The 21,097-nt window shown below is 32.6% G+C and overlaps 1 protein-coding gene across 1 annotated transcript in view; it reads left to right on the top strand.

The window, feature by feature from the left end:
* The first annotated feature begins 2,459 nt into the window (after positions 1–2,459).
* Positions 2,460–21,097, top strand: part of LOC106464849 (zinc transporter 2-like) — a 37,312-nt gene continuing 18,674 nt past the window's right edge. Inside the window, exons 1-2 of the mRNA XM_013925006.2 lie at positions 2,460–2,654; positions 19,942–20,095. Coding sequence (XP_013780460.2) covers positions 2,579–2,654; positions 19,942–20,095 — 230 coding nt within the window. The 5' untranslated portion in view covers positions 2,460–2,578. The remainder of the gene's footprint in view (positions 2,655–19,941; positions 20,096–21,097) is intronic.

The following is a 21,097-nucleotide window of genomic DNA, read 5'->3' as shown; positions in this document are numbered from 1 at the left end:
TCTGTCTTTGTCTCCACTATTGCTTCGACCCGTCTTGTCTCTGCCTCGTCTACTGCTTTGACTCCGTCTGTCTCTCTCACTGTCTAGCGCACTTATATACGATAATACTGCCTGTTCTAGAAACTTCTAAGACTCTCAGCACATGCTATCAGCGTCAATTGACGCAACGCTGTCGCAACACACTAGCGAATCTTCTAGCATATTCGTCACGTGACCCCCCCACTGTCGTAACAAAATATTATTTATCAAATTTGTTAATTGAGACACCCTTGATCCCAGCTTGCTACAGGGATCGGATTTGTCTAATTTAACTGCAAGGTTAGCATATGCAATTACATATTCTACCCCATCCTGCAATGGCAACAACACCCTTCCATTTCTTGCATCAAGATCCAGGAAAAAACGACTATCTGATCTTAATGTGATAATACTGAAGCCTTGATTAAAGCCACCTGACAGAAATTGCTTGATCACAGCCTTTATCTGCCTAAAATGTACTTCAAGTTTAGTCAGTGCAGACAGTATTACACCTATCTTGGAGAAATTGGTTTGAAAATGTCATTGATACAAATTAATACACAGATTTTGATGCCAATCTCTTACCATAGCAATCTTTACAGGGTTGGTTGGCATGCTGTCCCCAAAATGTAACCAAGAAATTTCACTTATGTCCATAAAAATAATGCATCTCTCCTATTGCAGCCTTCTCAGTACAAGTTTCATCAGCCATTGAAACCTGAAAGGTTATTACAAAAACACGAACTCTCTTTGGTGCTAAAAGCAGTCTTAGGTTTGCTTAGATTGTCTAGCCTTTCATGGCAGTAACCTGAAGCCAGATCCAGAGCAACACCAGCTATTTGACTAGTTTGATCAACTTCTATATCAGTCACTATTTCAATTAACATAAAAGAAGGAAGTTGACTAGTTAAATTGTGTAATTTCAGATCAGCATTAGTACTGCCACCACTGTGGGTTGTTACATATTGAGAATTTGAAATAGTCCGAAGCCAATATTTTAGTTAATTTATGCTATTTGCCAACAAGATTGACACACACTGTTTTCGTTTTTCACACAACTACGTTTTAATATATATACAACAGTACAATTTACAACAACAATTATTACGACTAATTACCACAAACAAAGTTTTATAAACAACAATTTCACTAACTTACAAACAACATAGAATCTTCTTTCTAGTTCAGTCTCCTTGATATCCAGCGAGTTAACTTGAAGTCGATGTACGATGTATGTATAATTGCCGAGAAGCTAGCTAGCTTTGTCAGACACTGAATTGTTGGACCGTTGAAGTGAGATAATATTTCCATAAGACCACTATGTCCGATGAGAATTCAGTAATACTTTCTGAAAGATACTAACATCCGATGAGAATCCACTGACGTTCTAAATTTATAACTGTTCCTAGTCAAATGTAGTATATTTTCCGGTTGATAAGGGTTAGCAAAATCATGATTTATAGCGTACACGGTTATAACAGGTTCCTAGCAGACCTATAAGCTCTCTCTTTTTGGCATGTCGCTTTGCCTGTTTTATAGGTGCGAAAACAGTACTGAACTATATTTAACCAGTTATGGAAGTGGATATATTGTCGATTCTTGCATTCACAAATATTCTACAATCTTGGAGAATTGGCAGGAGTTTTGCCATACGTAACTATAACACTGTACGCTAGGTATGTTTTTAAATACAAATTCAATCCAACAAATGTTGGCCTTAAAATAAATGTATAAGAAATTCGTTACACACAATACATATCCAACACTACGCATACTTCTAAATACAAAATTAATCTAAACAACGTTCATATTAAAAATAAATACATGACAACAAATTTGTTACAGCACAGATAAACATTCAAGCAAGTGCAGCCTGCTTTCTGGAGAAGAATTTATTTCCTGCATTAGTTTTGTTGCTGCAGAAGACAACAACTGTGCATCAGATGAATAAAGTGAGAGATAATGCAACTTTCTCTTTAACAAGCATTCCCTTAGTCCACTGTGTTTGAGCCAAATCTGGTTAGCAGTGAATAGTTTGTTTTCAAGAGCTGCATTTCACCTATTGCATAAATGAAACCAGCGAACAACTTCTGTAATTGGTATATCCATAAAATACCAATGCATGAACAAAGATTAGAGACAACTACTTTTGACGTTAGAGGACTAACTACTTCTTGAGTTACATAAATCATGTCATTGTTAGCCAGAACAAAGTCTGTATATACTGGCTAGAATAGTGGCTTTTTATGGATGGTTCTGGCACCACAAATTGATCCATGTTCTGTATGTTGATGATATCATTGTTTCAATCTTGTATTACCATTTTGATAATTGATACTTTATTGATATTGAAAAATGTTTTATTCATATCATTTATCTCAGTTTTGGACTAATAGCCACTTGATATTATTCATATATTACACTTATACTAATTCACTTATTATATAAAACAAGTGAAATTTAACTGTTATCAAATGCTCATTTTTTAGGAGGTTTTTTGGCAAATAGTCTAGCTATTGCAACAGATGCTGCCCACCTACTGACAGACTTTGCTGGTTTCATGATAAGCTTGTTGGCTTTGTGGCTAGCTTCCAGACCAGCTACAAAGAGGATGAGTTTTGGATGGTATAGAGCAGGTAACTCTCTTTATTATTCATAGCTTTTTATCTTAATATGATTCTTAAAACAGATTGGCTGAAACAAAGATTCTATGGTAGAATGACTACAATAAATAACTGAAATAGTGTAAAATGTGTTTTTTATTTTAAATTCTATACCATATGGTATTTTAACTTTCCAACTTCTGGAAAGTTAAAACAATTTTATTACTGCATTATTTATACAAAAAAAAACGCTCAAGGTCAAGATTAGATTTTTTTTAATAGGTAGCACTTTTGCAACATTAAAGTTGTTTTTCAGGAAGTAGTGGCCTTATTTTGATATTTTTGGATTACAGCAGCTTTCTGTAAAACTTTCATTGTAATATCTGGTATAATAGCCATGAAATAAAGTGACTTTTAAACAAAAAATTATGTATTAAATAAGATGCAAATTTCCATTACCAGTATCGATATGGTATTCTAGGCAAAACCACCACTGATCCAGTAAGAAGCCAGATGAGGATCCAAAAATAAGATAAAAATTCGTATATTAAATCAACAACAAATAAAATATAAGTTTTTAGTTTGGTACTTGTTTATTTGTATCGTTTCTAGTACTTTATTTTGGTTTGATTTGCAGTATGTAGCTTTAACTTGTTTAGGCACATTATAAAAATGTGCAAGTTTTCAATCAAAGATGTGGTATTAAAAAGAAGTAAATACACACTAATAAACAAGTTAATTACAACAATCAAAAAGTGTAAACATTTTAATGCAATTCTCAATCAAATTTTTTTGTCAATCCCTTTGGAACCATGTATTTGCCCAATTTTATCCTGGTGTTTAGTGCCAATATCAGGTAAAAAGAAAGTGTAACATTAACAACAGGGGGACTTATCTTGGTATAATAATGTGTCAAGAAAACATTGAATAAGTCTGACTTGGAAATAATGATAAAGAAATAAAAGGCTTAAATAACTTTCATTTGAAAATCTGACCAGCATGAAACTAAAAGATGAAAAATTAATATTTTTAAAAGTTTTACACTCTGGATTCAGTTGCTACAAAATACAAGTATACTACAATTTCCAGTTATACTTTCCAGGTCATTTATAACAGTTTTCTTTGTATCCATCAATTCTTAACATTGAGATAAGATCCTTTGTCTCTGTGCCCTTGTTGTCTTCTTGTTTATTATTGCAATTTTGTGTGATTGACTCATTTATCTTAATTTGTTTCAACACTTGAAGGACTCTTGTATAATGTTTTAAAATATGCATAGAACCATTATTTATTTATTTATTTACAAAGGTATATTGTTATATACACATGCTGCCATTATACTTTTCCAACTACTCTAGTGATTTATACAGCTGACCTACAGCTTTTGCATGAAACACGGTAATGTTTAAGTTAGCTGCCAAAGCTGCGCTTGTTATTGACTGTAGTAGCATCTAAGAGTGATCAAACTCAACTCATTTATTTTTCAGACTTCATGAAACAAATAATCACTGGCAAAATTTGGACAGATTAAGACCTTTTAGTTAAAGATCTATGTACCAGGATTAACATTTGTACAATTGCTACTCTACTCCAATATACACACTTGGAGAAAACAGAACTCTTTCTTTGATTATAGATCAGACTTATTTCCCAAGAAAATCAATGAAAAATCTAGTAAATACTAGCTGATACACTTTTCAGATCTCTTACCACTCGGACAGATTGTGTGAGTGATATGCTTGAAACATCTGATGGCACTTTGTACCACAAAATTCACTCAGTGGCTCAGAAAGCAAGGAATTGAGACACCTTCTAAATTACTGACGTAAGTCGCATCACTTTGTTCCCAATGGCCTTGTAGTAAATATATTGCATCTCAGTACCACTCAGTAATTTACAAAGAAAGGAATGACACTTTTTCAATCACTAGGTGCTTGATCCAATGATCATCCTAGCTGTCAATATTCAGTCTCATACATATTGATTGAGAGGCCAAAGTTGGTGTCTTGTTTTCCAGTCACTGCAACCTTTTCTCCCTCATCAGTCTTGTCAGAATGACTCAAAACAGTGTCCTTTTTCTCTTCTGACTCCTTGGTTCCTCTCCAGATTCCTGATGCAGTTAATATATAAAAGCTCCACATCCACTTAGGTTATAGGAGGACTTTTTGTGTTTGAGGACCATACATAATGTTCATAGGGACTAACCTTTCCATCCAAATACGAAGAAGCTGGGTGAACAGCCTGTTGATCTTCATTTTATTAAAAAGTGTGATTTATTTTGCAACACCTCTTAACTTGTTATACAACTAAGGAAACTGCTTTTGAAGTTAGCTCCCTGTGTGGATTTTTTCCATAGATCTAAACTGGGCTATCCACTTTCCAGCTAACACATCCAAAATTGTCTGTGTTAGCATATTGACCAGTGGATAAGCTTTGGTCTACTTCGTAAAATAGCCAATGGCAATGAGTATGCATCAGTGACCTCTTGCAGTTTCTGGGAGTGGATCAGTGATATCCAGAACTGTTCTCTGCAGAGGAAACTCGGCAGTTCTTTGTTGGAGTTTGCCCTGTCTCAACCAGTTTTCCTCTGGACAGCACACACAAATCAGTATTCACACCAGCACTGAACATCTCAACTCACTTGCAACCAGAAGACACACCATCAAATATTAGCATAAATGAGAGTTACAGCTTGGTGCCCTCCAGTTATTGTGTTATGCAAAGTTTGGATTATTTATTGCAGTAAAGATCTGAGTACCACTAGTTGCAGCACTGTCGGAGCACCTGTCTTGTTGCTTGATAGCAATGATACATAACATCTTCTTGCAAAAAGATGCCACAGGTTATGTGCATCTGTGCTGTTCCACTACTAGTTCAAGATGGGTCTGACCTTGCTAGATAGCAAGGAGTGCTCATACTAGGTCAGTGCCCTTCAGATGCATGTCTTGGATTTTCTGTACCATTAACTTTAGCATCCATCCACCACTGGAGTCTCTTATTTCATGGCTAGTATTCAATATTGTTGGAACATCCATATTTGAAACTATCGCAGATTTCCAGGATCAGAACATTCCATGAACAGACATGGTCTCACTAGTTACAACAGTTGTGGATTCCAGAATCGGAACATTTCATGAGTGGACACAGTCTCACGTTGGTGAGATATTCTGTACATGTTTTCATACTGTGAAATTGGGTGATGAACTATGATACAATCATATTCTTGCAACATCATTATCCAACATGCTGTTTTCACTTCCAGATTTTTGAAAACTATAAATCACTTCAAAAATGCATGGTCCACCCAAATGGCGAACTTCCTACTGTACATGTAGTAGCAATAGTGTTTCAATAAGTTAACCACTGCAAATAGTTCTTTCTTTGTCATACAGTTTGTGTTGGGAGCCATAAGTGTATGGATAGTGAATGTGATTACATTTTCTACTTCATCCTGCAGCTTTAACAGCACTGCTCCAACTCTGTTGTCACTGGCATCAGTGTCCAATAGAAACTTAGTTTTGGTGTAGATAGGCCAGCACTGGAGCATTTACCAAAGCAAGCTTTAAGGATCAGAATGCTTAATCATCTTCTTAAGTGCATACAAACTTTGCTTCCATTTTTGTGAGAGCAGACAATTAAGCAGCTATCTTTCAAGAAGTTCTACTTAAAATTGTCGGTAGCATGACGTAAAACAAAGGAAACTGCAAACTTCTTGCTTTGTAATGTGTTGAGGTCAATGTCTCACTGCAACTCTCTTAGTCAGGTCTATTGAGATTTCATCTTTCCATAAACTGTAACCGAGAAACATGTTCTAATGTGAATAAGTCTGGTGAAGAGCCTGTTGATCCTCAGTCCATTGGTCTACACTTCTAGAAGTTCTGTACAAACCTCTCCATGTAGTTTCCAGGGATAAGGTTTGCTCCAGTGTTCTTGATGTTACAGACATAAGCACATCATCCTGAGTTTGTGGTTGCAGGCTGACAAATGTCACAGATCTTTGCAGTAGGTTTTGATTTTAATCCATCCTATAGTTTGTATGCATTAGAATACAGGCAAAAGTTCGGTCATTATTGGCTCCACCCAGCACTCACTGACCTGAGCTGGCCACTGATAATTCTGGTTCAAGCACTCCACTGTGCTCTCACAAGTCAGTAGCCAAGCCCAAGTTGAGCTCTGTCAGTTTACCAGAGCATTTACCACAACATCTAAAACTTGATGCTGGTCATCCTAGACCTGCTGATTCAATGGTCAGTACCAATAACCTTGCCTTCTTTGCTGTTCATCAAGATGCTGATATTGTAGGTTGCCTGGCACCTGCTGAGACATCAGCTGAAAATGAAAATTCTGTTGTCTTTGCTGTTCTGCAAACTATAAGCAATTCCTTTCTCATTGCCACACTAATCCACAAGCAAAGCCAAAGCTACACTCTTCCAGTTCTGGATGATGTCCAGGCAGAGGCATCAGACTTAGCTCTAGCATGTTTCCCATGAATGGTCCTTTTAGTGGCAGGTGCCCAGTGGGTGGACCTGAATATCTCTGTCACTCACTTTGAGATTAATGTGTTGCTGGAATTTGTGGGTGATTGGTTCTTAGCCCTGCTCTGTAGTTGGATCTAGGCAATCCATTGGTAGAAGTTCTGCTATAGCTACTGCTATAGGCTTCTTTCTCTCTAATAGTTAGTTCAATTAGACCATTTTAAGCTATGTCACAATGGGCACTGCTTTCATGAGTGTCAGGATGTACCTCATGCCCAAGTATTATTGCATAATCCAATTAGGTAGTCCCTCAGTAAATGTATTGACGAGGATATCCTCCTGATCTGCAGAGGCCACAGCAGGTATGCCTTTCCATATCATCTATGTAGGTGGCCATTCTCTTGGTGCTGATCCTCTTCTGAGCCTTGAATTAGGCTCAGCATATTTCCAAATTCTCTACTGAATCAGATCTGTGATATAGCTAATATACAACTGTCATCCTGCTGCTGCTCCTGGTCTAATTGTTCAACAGCATCAAGGACCAGACCATCTTAGCTCAGGACCAAGTTTTGCATTATCTGTTCCCAATTCCATCCATTCTAGACAGTAACCTACTTGAAATGCTTTAGGATCTGGAATAGGTACTTTTTTGCCATCCCTTTGAACATTGGGTCATGATCTGTTTGGCCTCATTCGGATGGACCTGTGCAGTTGGCCAAAGCCTCTCTCTCTCATACAGGATCCTAACTAATGGCAGCTGGAGATGCTGCTCATATCATTAGCTGAGGATGGAAGCTGCTAACAGGGACTGTGACACTCAGATGAGTGGCTAGTCTAGGGCTATAAAGCAATGAGCTACTCAGAGTGGCTTTTGCAGCCCTGCATGATCTTAGGTATTACAAGATGCTGTCAAAGTCACAGGAAACCTTTCAGTCCTGAAAGGTACATCATCCTATGGTTCACAGTCTTCACCTGTTGGTGTTCATTGTCTTATCTGTTGAGAAAACAATTTTGACTAGTGAACCAGAGCTGGGGCTTTGGTGCTCTGACTGATGACAGCCTAAGAGTGCTGTACAAACATCCTCATGCAGTCTCAGAATTCACCTACAATGACTTTCAATCACCCATGCTTCCTTGCTGCTAAGATAAATTCTCAACAGATACAGATTGTTCTAGTGGTCTGGGAGCTCCAAATGTGAGCAAATCCCTCTGAATCTGTGTTAATCAACTTATGAACGTTTGCATCATTGGCAAAAGTCTTGTGTCCAAGAGAAGGCTTCTCCTTGATTCAACACTTCTTTCCTGCTGATATTGCTCTCTAGTAAACTCTCCCTCTTGGTCATGAAAATTTCTTGGCTCAGAATAAGCTATTCTAATCATGAAACTTTCCTATAAATTTGATGTTAAGTGAGGGCTAGTGTGCATATTATCAAGACAGAAATATTGTAGTCAATTCTGCTGCCATGGCACTAACATTCATCTTTCATAATTACTTGTGGTGGACTGATTTCTACACAAATATCAGTTAGTTAGATCTGCTAATAACAGAAGGGCTGACCAGTTAATTTGTGGATTGGTCTCTGTTTGGAAAGTTGACTGAGTTTTCTTGGATGTGAAATAATGAGACTGGACAAATTTTAAATGAAACAAACACAAATTTATTATGAAGCAAAAAGAGAAAACAACATGTGTACTTGCACAGACAGGACAGGACCACAGATGATTGTCTCTTAGTTGGTGTTTTGTCCCACAATATTCACTCTCTCAGGAACTAAAACTGAAGGAGGCTTAGATGGGATTTGTTGTACAGTTCATGGAATGTTCTTCCTTTGAAAACCCAAGTACAACACAATAAATCAAAATGCTCCACTATGACTGTCTGAGATTAAAGTTGAGATTAATTAAGCCCACATTTCTTAATGAATATTTAATTATTATGCATTAATAAACTACTTACTACTTGTATACATGAATGATTTTAATAATTACCTTTAAATCAATCAGGAACTTACTACATTTCTCTAAATATTGTCTGCATCTTAACAGCAACCTCTCAGTCAAGTCCAGACAATAAGAGATGGCTCAACTGATGCACATTTTATATATATGAAATATGATTAATTAGGTTATCAGTTAGTTAATTCAAAGTAAATTTGACATCAATAAAAAAAAAAAAATACAGAAGTAAACAAGGTCCTTTCATCTGACTTTAATAATGTTAAATAGTTAGATGTAACATACATAGCTTTCTTTTAATTTCCTCTTCAGTTACATAATCTAAAATTGAATGGTTAATTTTTGCTACATTTTTATATTCATTTATATTATACAATTACATAGACTTTACAGTTAGACAATCATATAACTGAAAATAGAGCCTTAAATTATAAGTGTGACACTAACCAATTAAAGTACATAGAAAAAGAGTAGCTGAAAAACTGTGAAAATCTTCACTTCTTTTGTCCATTTCCATTGCCGATGTCAGCTAACTTGTGAAGTTTTTCTTCTTCTCTCACAGCCAGTATTAATGTATTATGCATGAACTGTGGAATCATTATTTTTCCATCCTTGTTCCACAAGGGTAAAAAACACCTGTTTGTTGAAAAAAGCTATATGACTGGTAACCCTACAGGAAGTTCAAGTTAATGCTAGTTTGCTGGTGAGAAGCAATTGGAATTGGAAAGAATATTAATGGGTCTCCCAGCAGTTGCTGGTTCTACCTGTTACTTGTTAACTCAATGGATCTATTCACCAGTTTTTGCTTTTTTTCACGTTCAGTGTCATTTGTGCTTTTCTTTTTAACATATAAGAAATGTTTGGTTTATGTTAAATATAAAAGAAATGATACAGTTAGTCACAAAATGCAATCAGAATATTTTTCTAAACAACATTACACAATAATAATAGCATAGCTACACACTTTGTCATCAAAATTCAATGTGGTTGTTCTGTTTTTCATTGCTTTGTTTTAATCCTTAACTTTTTTCAGTGATATATCTTTTTGTTTGTGAATATCTTGAAGCCAGTTCTCCTGGTAGATTTTTCTTTTTTATAATTTTCAAAGCATCCTAAAAATAAAAATATACAGAAATAGTGATTGTAGCATTAACCTTCAACTACAGCAGAATACTAAGTTACTTGTATTAATATGGCATCAAAAAAGAAGCAATACCTTTTTGTGTCTTATATTTTTGAGAGGTTATAGGTTTCCATAAACTGCTAGTAATGGGACAAGTGTTTCTCTCAAAGCTTTTCTCTCTGAGCATCTGTGATCCCAACCAGATTACTATAGTCGACTCTTTTAACAAACAAAGAATACTTCCAATGTTCTTGAGTGTGACTCCACCTTCTTTTCTCAATTCATATATCAGTTTCAATGTGTATATTGGTGTTAAGGAAACCAAATATTGTGAAATGTATGTATACATAAAGATACTTGTATATATTATTCTTTCCTTGGTACTAAAAGCAGTGAAAATTTCAAAAAACCTTAGAAATATAGGGGGAAAAAATACCATGGTTACCAAATCATTTATAAAGAAGTATGATCATTTAAATTAATGTTTAATAATTATTTGTGAAAATTAAACCTATAATTGTTGATAAAAATAATCAAGAATAAGTATTATATAAATTTATGTATTATATTTTTATATACAAGATTATAAATTAAGTATACCAGTCACTTATGTGAAATCTGTGTGACAGCACCTTCATACACTTTTGTCATTATACTATTTTGTGTTGGAAGTATTCATTCATAAAAATGTCACAGATTTATATATAACACTAGTAAAACATTCAGCAGAAAGAAAAGTGTGACTAATGTTATAAAATGGTGATACCAGAATGAGATTGTACAATCATTCAGATTTCTTGAAGAATAGTATTCCCCAAAACCAGTCTTACCTCACTGAAATGTTTAAAACCAAAGAACAACAAAAATAACCTAACACTTTTTAGCTAAATTTTACTTTCCTTATGTCACGTAAGAAAATAAAAATCTAGAATTAAAAGTAGAGTAATTACTCCTTTTTTTTTTTGGATACCTATCAAAGAAATTAGAATAGGTCTTCTAAGTAGTATGGTACCCTGGTGGGAGAGCAGTAACTCTTAGGATTTACAATACTAAAATCAGGGGTTCAATTCCCCTCAGTGGACACAGTAGATAGCCTGATGTGGCTTTGCTATAAAAAACACACACACAAAGTAGTATATATATATAATATATGCTGAAAAAACACCAATTGTTGCAGCAGTTGTTTTTCCCCTTTTATAAACATTATAGCATGTCAGAATGCATTATATTATAAAATTTCAAGTGTCACCATTTATTTATAATAATAATAAATATACAATGACTTGTATATTTATTGAACTGATAAAAGAGTTAGCACAAAGGATCACATAAAGTGTAATAGACTTAAAATAAGACCCAAAACTTGAGTGCTTTCGAATAGTTGACTATTCTTCTTCAGGAGAACAAAGGGTCACTTTGGTCACTAATTAATAAGAGCCCATTTGAAAGATGGGATATCTTTATTTTATTTTAGGAATTACAAAGTTACAAATCAATAGTATAAATAAGGCAGCTTAAAGGTGTAAACCTTAAAGAGGACTATCATATATGTTTAAGAAAACTACCTACTCACCCTTGATTGTAAAATGTGGTACTTCTATACCATCTCTGTTGCTGTCTGTGACATTCATCAGCTTTCTTGGATGGTGACAAACAGCTATCACTTTCAAAAGTGCTGGTTCTCAGAGAGAGTAAAATTCTCTCTTACATATTATTTCCACTTGCAGTCAATGTGAAAAATAAAAATATTACAAGGAGTACACAAAATATATACTAAAGAAGTAACAATACATCTCAAAGATCCACAATAAGGCTTTCAGTTGCATCTGAATAGCACAAGTCATTATGTAAATACATTTTGGATCGTTATTAATTTGCTATGTAAATACACTGTATCTATAATATATAAATTTACATAATTGTATAAAATTTACATTTGCAAAGTCGTATGGCTTAAAACCAACTGAGATGGTCTAGATAAGTAAAAAAGAAACTTCACACAAGAATATCACACATTAAATACTGGTGGCATAGCCAGAGGGGTCACTATGATATACTCCTACAAAATTGAAAAAATCCTGAAATAGATTCATTTTCCAAATTAGATCTAACAAATCCAAATCACAAAATATTAGAGAGATAAGAACAATTCATTTAAGAACACGTGTGTTCCAGGTGTTCTTTTTCATACTAGATTTTTCACTTGCATGTTTAGTTAATATTTATTTTAGTTGGAAACAATAAGCATAAAGATGACTGGCTACACACACAAGCACATGTTCATTTATAAAGGAGTTTTGTTTATATTAATGATAAGTAAAATGTTTACAATTCATAAGTTTCAAAACAATGCAGTCTTGAAGGGAAACATTTGACTCTTTCAAATATTTTTTTTTCATTGTCTAGATGTTTTTGTTTTTTAAATCTTCCACATTTTTTGTAACTTTAGCCACATTCTCATTTAAATTGCTTGCATACTTCATTTTTGCTTGTAGTTCATCATAATTTTTTTGGGGGGGGATAATATCATCATCTTGGTCATCATCTTCAGACATCTCTTCATTCACATGTAGGTGGCTGGTTTGCTTTTCTTTTTTGATGGAAGCAGTCCCAATAATGGGTATCTCTTTTTTTTGTGTGTGCAGATTTTTGGTCTTTTAACATCTGTAGAAGTCCATCTGCTTTGCTTTGAACTTTTTAGTACCTTTTTTTATTCTAAAGAAAGATAAATGCATACATCAATAAAATGTATTTGATATAGTGTATGTCAAAAATGAAAACGTAGATACAAATGTATATATATATATATAATTTTCTAATATTAAGTGAAATGGCATTATTGCCTAACTGACTAACTGAAATGAAGTACTTGGATTAAATTGTTACTGCTTTAACTAGAAATAATATTATTTGAATCAACAAACTCAGTATTTTGAAAGTGAGTTAAAAATACTGCAGTGTAACTTAGTATGTGCAGCAAAATTTTTAATATGACACAAAAATAGCAATAGTATAGTAAAATTTCTTCATTGCTTGCCAACAAGTTTTTATTTACTCGGCTATAGGTTTTGATACTTCTTACACATTGAAATGTTCATGTTGCCAGAGCAATAATCCACTTGCAGCGTGCCTTTGAAGAATCTGCTTTTCTTTGTGTATTATGTACTCATCATCATATGCTGGTGTCTATTATTTTAGGAACATTCAATCTTTTTCCAGACTGTAGAACACTTTCAATATCTTCTTTTTTTGTGAAAATCCTATAGTTGATAGTCGCATACACACACTCCAGTTGCGAAAAAAGCTCAAATTGACAAAAAAAAAACATTAAAGTATTAAAATTTATTAGACTAAGAGATAATTGTTCAATTCTAAATTCTATTTTTGTTTCTGCCTATGTAAAATAAAATGTATTTCCACACTCTTGACATGAAAAATCTAGTTTATATTACATTATGAAAATGACCTATGATATGCATTTACCCATCAAATGCATTGAATATTTCCTATGAAAAGCTAGAAATTCATTTAGACTTAAAGATTTTTATCATTTATCTCTCATATATAAATCAAAACTATAACTGTATAATATCTAACACAAATTAGAATTTAAATAAGTCATTGATTGCTTGTTCTACCAATGAATTAACAATTGTAGCCAAGTGCTATAAGAACTGGTAGTAGTGTGAAACCTTAAAAAACAAAATGGCTTATCCTCAAAGTACCTCTCATGACGAGAATATTCTCTTTGAAATAATTAAGAATAAGGTCCACCTTTCATGCCATAGCATCCAATACAATTTTTGGAAACAAAAACCCTTCATATTTTCAGAGGTAAAGTTCTTGATGTGGTCCACTGGCATCACTTTACAAACAATATCATACAAATACTGTACATGTATAAACATTGTGATTTATATACATACAAAAGAAAATATTTAACACAAAATTTCTAACAACCTCTTTCTCTACAGCTTTAGAACAAAGCAAGCCTTGTATTACTTATACACAAAACTTTCCCACAAGAACCATAGTCAGAAAAGAGTACTTAGTCTCATACTATATTTGTATTTTTGTTTACAAAGTATTTATTTCCACAATTTTATTATAAGTAATTTATAAGCCAGATAATACAATATTCAATTTGCCTCTTGTCAAAGTGTTGAATGTTTATGAAAACAAGGTGCACATAATGGGATTCAGAAAGAACCCAATTGGGAAAGGAAAATGTAGTCAGGGTTGCCAAGTCTTTAACATATTGTTTTTTTTAAAGAGTTGCTTTACTTTTTTGAGAGTTGCGGGTTTCAATTTTTTAGCCTGTTTTATTCCAACATAACTTATTTGGGCTTTTTTTATAATAATTGATTTTAGCAAAATGGTTGTAGGAGTGACTTTGGTGATTGATTGGGTTAATGAATAGCTTACTCATTGTTACAATTTTAGAATCATCCCATCCACAATCATGAACTTTTTAGCCCACCCAATTCTGTATTCCAGTTAACCTGTGCAAATTGGCATTTTGAGGGAAAGCCATAAAGGAGCAGTTTTGAAAATCAGTGCTGCTTGTTTTTATCATGAGATTTAGCAACACTGGTAGTAGTAGTTGTTGTTATGAGTTGTTTTAAAAAGTGTTTCATTGAATTATTTGCTAATTTTCTATCCTGTAGATATAATAGTTTAATTTTGCTCTTGCAAAATGTATTCTGATGCAGTCTGATATAGATACACAAATAATCTTGTTATGGGTTATTGTGCTTACAAAGTTGCATTATAAAATTTGAAAAGTTATAATAAGTTCAATTTAATTGGCTGAAAGATACCAATATATATATATATATATATTTTTTTTTAATTCTTTATAACAAAATCAATATTAACGTTACATTGGCTGACAGAAAACCAGTTTTGAAACTTAGGTAACCAGCTTTACAACATCATGGACTGCAAAATCACCTGGTCTTTGCTGGAATTTTCAGTAAGAGAATTGTTCTGCAGCTCTAGTATGGCTTGTAAGCTTTATAAAATAAACATTATTCATTAACAGGTCATCTGATATGACTAGCCCACTGTCATCTTAATTTTATAGCCTTTGGATCAATTGGTCAGCAACACCTTGTGGTATCAAGACTTAACTGTGTACAAATATCAGTCAAAATTTTAGTCCAACAGTTATACTGCTCAAGTGGTGCTCCAACATGTTTCTGTTATAAATATATATGCTACTTTCTGAGAGTCACCTTCCACCTGTAATCCCTCAACGAATAGTCATATTAACACTAAGGTGTGCAGCTGTGGAAGGATTATAAGCATTTCTGAATGTCATAATATAGATAATACTGATGAATACTTTCCTCTAAAGGTTAATCTTAAATAACCTCACTTAAAATACAGGGTATTGATATGAATCACAGTGAAACAGTACACTTTATTTTGGGTACTGTCTGTATGCGATGATTATCTTCCTGCTTCACAATAAGTCAAATTTAATGAAAGACCCAGTAGAAGAGTAATTAGCCTGAAAATACTTAAATTGTGCTCTGGATATTGTAAACACTTCAGTATTCTGTAAAGACATCTTTAGAACTTCATTTTTTTGTTGTTGTTGATGCTGTTAATTGTTTCTCTAGCAATTGACATTGGGATTTCTTTCTTATTTAATGTAATTTTGTTATAGAAAAAATCTTCAACTTAGTGCAATTTTCTAAAGAAACTACATGTACATGAAACTTTTTTCTAGATCCATTACTTTTTAAGCTAGCTTACAGAAAGACTTCCAATGGTAAAATTGAACTATATGTTACCTATAATGAACACCTACCATGATTTGCAATTTACTTCAGTTCAGTCCCTCTCTTCACTTGTATAGGTTTTTTTTATACTTGAAAACTGTCAAACATTAGTGGCTGAAATTCCATTGTCAATTAATTGGCATATGATGTGGTAGTCCTTCTATTGTTTCACTAATCCTTAGAGAAATCTGTCTCCTTAAATAAAATAGCTTCTTGTTAAAATTACAATGGTTTATATTCATCCTAGGTGAACTTTAGTTTAAGGAACATTACTTGAGATCAACATTATTATTCTACTTCCATTTCTGCATTATAATGGGACTTCCAAAACTGTATGCTGAAGTTTCTCTTTTTAGCATTGGGCTACTATTATGTTGTTTGCAGTTATGAGTAATGTTTTTTTATGGTTATAAGAGTGGCTAAATGTATTTAAATGTTTTAATATAACTGGTATCTTTTAGTAAAATGTTGTTTTTCTTATTCCATAACAGTGGGCTACCATTATGTTGTTTACAGTTATGAGTATAATGTTTTTGATGGTTATAAGAATGGCTAAATCTATTTAAATTTTTTAATATAATGTATCTTTTAGTATAATGTTGTTTTTCTTAATCGATAACAGTCTTCACTGTTTCCTCTCCTAAAACAAACTTCAGTCTTTTTATGGCTTTCTTTGGAATAGTATATAATAACTGCTCATGTTAACAAATTTATTCTTCAAGTATTTTTTGCACATTATTTAGAACCACAAGATGATTCAGTGTTGTAAGTATTCTCTCGGCAATAATGAATTCAATTTCCAGAGTATATTGATAAGCTTTTCTTAAAGCAATCTTTTTAGTTTATATTTGTCTGCTGCATTTGACTAGGTTCATCACAAACGTCATTATTGAACTGACTACATGTTGCTAAACTCAAGGTACTTTATAGTATATCTGGGTAGGACAATGAAGTGTGGCATTTCACATCACCAAGAAGCTCTTGAGAGAGTTTCTTCTGTTCTGTTTACCTTACCTCAAACTTTCACATTTCCTGATCTCTTATTCTAAAGTAATTTATTGATTGGACACAAAATCAATAGCAATTATTTTGGTTTTCCTTACTTTCAGGTAAGCATTTATAACATTCTTTCCACTGAGGTTTGTATTCATATGGAAAATAAAAAGTTACTTTGAAAAAGGCCTTTTGCTCTGGAAGAGGTTGTATTTCAAAAATGTATTTCTGAACACACCCAGGAGAGATTTGCACTCCAATAAAGTACTATTTTGATAACTGGATTAGTACACTTAGATACTCTTGCCCCAAAAAGAATGTTGTGGCAACTTTACTGATTCGTGTAATTTGTAAAGCTAACAATTCCAGAACTCTTCCACTGCCTACTGATTTTAGCACTTTACAAAATATAACCCAAAATGTTTTTTATTTGTATATTATAACCATTTTACATGATACAAGGGGCACATGAAAATGCACTGATTATGCAGATCACATGCTGTTACCTAGAATTACATTTGGTGGAGTCAAAATAGGGATTTGTGGTTTGAGTAAATAATGTATACAGTATCCTTAGCCTTGTTTCCAAGTTTTTTACTATCCCTATTTGCAGGTTTTTAAATTCCCAATTTTTATTTATCTTTTTTTGCTGACTTTTTTTATGCTCAACTATGGGCAAAGGATTACTTGCTATGGTAGCTAACTTCATACATTATAATGATAATAAATACAGCTAGTAGCTAAATAATATGTTTCATGATGATTTACTATAGCTATGGACTATTTGATTGCATTAGTTTGAGATGTAAAATGTTAAGCTGCAGTTGGAGATTGTTATAAGTTTTGTTTGAGAATATAGTTAGCATTTATGGTTTTTGTGTAACCAAATTCTCTATATATAATGCATAACAATGGGCAAATATATGCCAAGACTAAGTGCAAAAAAACATTTTACCAGTAGAAAAGTAGCCTTTTCATATAAAACATGTATGTCTAAAACACCACTTTAAATAAATCTTTGTGTCTTTCAAAGCAATTATTCTACAAATCTCTGTAATAAAATTTAACATTATGTGTATTGATTTTGTCTTACTTCTTCCTTTCATATATAATATAGGGGTTGGCTCTATAAAAGACATCAATTGTATAGTGTACAAAGCAACAAGTATCTACATGTTACAGTCATCTAATGTTCATCTACTATTAGTTAGTTATTCCTGTTTTACCCTGTACTTAAACTTTTTAAAGAAACTAAAGCTGTTTGTAATAAATCTAACTTCAAGGGTTAATGATAATATTATTTACATTAGAATTATGATGTTTTTTTAGCTTATGTGAAATATAGACGAAACAAACCAACTTTTCAATACCCTACAATCTTTGTAGTACCTTGTTTAGTATTCTACAAAAGGTGTGGATGCAGTACACCAAGCCATTTTTGTTGTAGGTTGGCAAGAAAATAATAATTAGGAGAAGAAGAAAAATAATTATAAATGGGCTGTTTTGAGTAATTTTCTTTTCTTTGTAAGTCTAACATGCAAACTTTTTTGTGCATTTTTATATGTGTACAGTCTTAGCAGACAATAGTAAAGGTTTTAAAATGTTGTTTGAATTGAATCTTTACTGTTTAAAGTGCTTTTTGCTCAAACATTCTATTCCTTGTGATCTCTATTATGAACCACGATAGTGACAGTGGCAGAATATTCAAAAATAGCAATAATAAGAAACCTATTTTCATAGCAGTCAGTTTAATCATAATTTTGATTAATCACTTGTTAGAAAAATCAAAAATCGTGATAATCATTAGACACTAATTTTGATCAATATATTTAATCATAATTTTCATTAATTGATTAAACTGCCAAGCTCTGATGTTGGAGTAACTCCATGTTGCCATTCTTTAGCATTGGCTGGTGCTGTAACTCATCCAAGCTGTCTCTCTAATATTTTATTATACTGTCTACATCCTGTTTATATAAATTTTTTATATTTTGGTAAACAGATATTCTACATTGTCTGTTATTGCAAGTGCTCCATCAACGGCACTTTGTACATTATCTTGGATAGTAATGGGATTTTTATAACTATGATTTCCTGTAGTACCTTTGGCAAATACTTGTTTTTTAATTTCCTTTCCAGTGTTTGATATTTCTCCCTTAAACTTTTTTTCATGTTCTTCAATACCTTTACATATTTAGCCATATTCTTGATACTGTAACTAAATTTCTCTTAAACCTCATTGTCTTGTTTTATAATTTTTCTGTTGCATACATGGTCCTACTCCTTTATTTATCACCCAGACATTTTTGGCATCTTTCTTCCCATTTTCTTTTTGATTCTTCACAGCCTTGTTGGAAGAGTTTCAAAATATTTTGTTTCATTGTGACTTCACAACCTTAAGTCATTTTAATTTGTTTATGTCATTCCTTATTCCGTATATACTGGCCTGTAAAATGAATTTTGTTTTTGGATTGACAGATAATTTCATGATCTATTGAGAATTGAAAACTTTGATTTAGTGTAGAAATAAAAATATAAAAAACGTAACAAATCACTTGTAGTAAAATATACACTTTAAAGCCAGGTTTGAATTTGTATTATCAAACTTCAAAATAATTAGTGTTTTTGTTTGTAAATTAGATAGAAATATGACCTCAACAAAAATAGTTTATATTGATTTTTACATTTATGTGAAATGAATGTAGTAGTGTGTTAAAAATGCTTTTATTGATACAATTATTAAAACATAATCAAATGAATATTTTGTTACATTTCAGCAGATTACCCAGTAGAATTTCTGATTACCTGTTGCAATTATTAATGAGATTCAATGTGACTCCTTCAAAATTCAACTAGTTTGTATTATATGGTTCTTGAAAAAGAAAAATGGGCATGTCACTTTAGAGTTCCATATTTAATTTCATTTAGATTTTAGTCATATTAACATTAAAATTTTGATACTATGCCTTTTTTTCTATTTCAAGAGGTGATAGGAGCCCTAACTTCAGTACTGCTAATCTGGGTGGTGACTGGTGTGTTAGTGTATATGGCTATACAGAGAATCATCATGCATCATTACGAAATTGATGCTACTATTATGTTGATAACTGCCTCTATAGGAGTGGTTATTAATATCATGTAAGTATGAAAATAGCTTTAAAGTTTAACTGACATTCTTCTCAGTTTTGGAGTCTAAAAGTGCAAAGTTATTGGCTAAATGTTATCATATTACAACATTCAGTGATAATCCATTGTGCTGAGGAGGCACAATTATCTGTGATTGACTGTATGGATCTTTAATTCTACATTTTTATTATGTACAACTTACAGGGTTGTGTTGTTTTATAAAAGTTTGAATATATTACTTCTTAAAAACCACCTATATATAAAGGCATTAACTCAAGAGTCAAATGCAGGTGAATTTTATAATATTAGGTAATGATTTTTTAATGAGTTACTTAATTTTTCACCCATTGTAACATCACTTACTCTTGCCAGAAATTAAGAGTAAAACTGTGATTTCAAACAGTTCATACTGTGATGAGGCTTCTTTTGTCTTTTGTTGTGTGAAGAATATAATGATGATGAAATTATTTATATTGATGTTATTCAATAACTACTTTAAAAGCAGATTCATAAATCTGATCTGATAATGCAAATGTTCCATGTAAGTAAGTGTATTCTAGTAAACTGAAAAAAAAAGAATTACAAATAGCAATTCTGTAAAATTTTACTGTCCAATTATAAGTGAGTACATTGTAATAACTGTTAATTATGAAGGTTTACGATAGACAGATCTATGCTATTTATCTGATGGATAATACTTTTTTTTTCTTTGCAAATATTGAGCACTTTAATTCACTTTACTTGTGTTTTTATAAATTTAATTTGGATTTAAAGATCTGACAATTCAATGCTAACAAAACTAAGAGAGTGTTGGGTTAAGGAACTTTTGACAAAAGAAGAATAAAACTGCATAACTGAAATTTATCTCCTATCATAACTTAAAATGATAATCATACAGTAAATCAAAATGATAACATTTGTTACATTTTACTCTGTTTAGTAAGCACAGAATTAACATAAAACTAATCAACCAGTTTGTTTGGTTCCTTGTCAAACATTCAAGTTATTTGTATA

This window comes from Limulus polyphemus, unplaced genomic scaffold (genome assembly GCF_000517525.1).
Source record: "Limulus polyphemus unplaced genomic scaffold, Limulus_polyphemus-2.1.2 Scaffold1759, whole genome shotgun sequence".
Lineage (NCBI taxonomy): Eukaryota > Metazoa > Arthropoda > Merostomata > Xiphosura > Limulidae > Limulus > Limulus polyphemus.
The sequence above is the reverse complement of the archived record's forward strand: the minus strand, read 5'-3'. Positions and strand labels throughout refer to the sequence as shown.